This window comes from Austrofundulus limnaeus, unplaced genomic scaffold, assembly GCF_001266775.1.
Source record: "Austrofundulus limnaeus strain Quisiro unplaced genomic scaffold, Austrofundulus_limnaeus-1.0 Scaffold538, whole genome shotgun sequence".
Classification (NCBI taxonomy): domain Eukaryota; kingdom Metazoa; phylum Chordata; class Actinopteri; order Cyprinodontiformes; family Rivulidae; genus Austrofundulus; species Austrofundulus limnaeus.
Genome location: NW_013952940.1, coordinates 7,584 through 8,929, shown reverse-complemented (window position 1 = coordinate 8,929; position 1,346 = coordinate 7,584). Strand labels below are relative to the sequence as shown.

At 33.3% G+C, this 1,346-nt stretch overlaps 1 protein-coding gene across 1 annotated transcript in view; it reads right to left on the bottom strand.

Annotated features, from left to right (window-relative positions):
- Positions 1-1,212, bottom strand: part of psmg1 (proteasome (prosome, macropain) assembly chaperone 1) — a 16,172-nt gene extending 14,960 nt beyond the window's left edge. Inside the window, exon 1 of the mRNA XM_014026264.1 lies at positions 1,004-1,212. Coding sequence (XP_013881718.1) covers positions 1,004-1,122 — 119 coding nt within the window. The 5' untranslated portion in view covers positions 1,123-1,212. The remainder of the gene's footprint in view (positions 1-1,003) is intronic.
- Positions 1,213-1,346: the final 134 nt, after the last annotated feature.

Below are 1,346 nucleotides of genomic sequence, written 5' to 3'. Positions count from 1 at the left end.
GAGAAGACTTTAACTTTTACCAAAGTATTTTTATAAGATACTTGTACTTTTACTCAAGTATCACTTACTTTATACAACACTGAAGAGGACATTATGTCACAAAGTATAAAMGTGGTACTGATTGGTCTGAAGTATCAGTGTGTTTTGTAAGTACAAGTACAATATTTGACATTGGGACTGGGCCAAATAAAGATATCTTTACCTAGTATTAACTGTCACATAAGCACAAAACATTTTAATACACTATGTGAACGTAATCACACTATGCTTTTATTGTTTTAATGTTTTTGTGTTGTGTTTGTTCTGCTGCACAACTTGTGCCGTTTTAACCATTTTGAAAAATTGCACATTTATAAGTGTGTTACAGATCAGTTTGTAAACATTTTATAAATTCATAATAAAAAACCTGTTTTAAAAGAAAGACTCTTTGTACACTTATCTCGTTTTGGTGCAATAAAGACAATTTTAATTCATGCTGAAAATGTATTATTTTTCTTTTTACTCAGGTTRTTTAAAGTTTCTTTACTTGATTTATGAAACACATTTGGGCTTACTGACAAATATTGGATAAGGGAAACTAAACAGAAGGAGCTCATTAAGGGTTTGTAAATGGTTTATAACATATTTAATAAATTAACTGATAAATATCATTCATCTTGTACAGAAGTAATCGTAATAAATCTTAATATGAATGGTTCTGAATTATTATTGCTGAAAACAAAATCATATTTCGGCAGATAACATTAAACCTCCTCAAACAGCAGCATTTGTGTGCAATAATAACAGGCCAGTCATAGTTGAAATTTCATCATGTTAGCTGGATATGCTAAAAGATGTAGCATGTGTTTCAAATTAATTAAAAACTCCGCAGATAAGATCCACATGTATTCTAAAACCATCTTAAGGTTTAACGATTAAATTAAACCTAGCGTGATGCCTCTGTTTAGCTTAGTTTCTGTTTCCGTCGCGCTTTAGCATGCATGCTATGCTAACCGCATTTTACCTCTTTTCCTCCAGTTCTCTGCGGATTTGCTCATCTTCCTCATTTTCCTCCAGATCCTCTTCGTCTTCCTCCACAGCTCGAGAATACACCGACAACACTTCTCCGAAAAATGTTGCCATTTTTCTCTCAGAAGTTTCACAACTAAATGAAAGTTTTAGCTTTTTGGACACGAACCCGCCCACTTCCGCCGGCGGAAACAACTCTTCAAAATAAAAGTCGCTTAAAGACTGTTTGTGGTTTACTGTCACCTCCGCAAGAAGGTCGGTGTCTGGATGGATTTTCTTAAAAAAGTAATTGTTGGGTGTTTATCTACAATATGTACATACATACATACATACATACA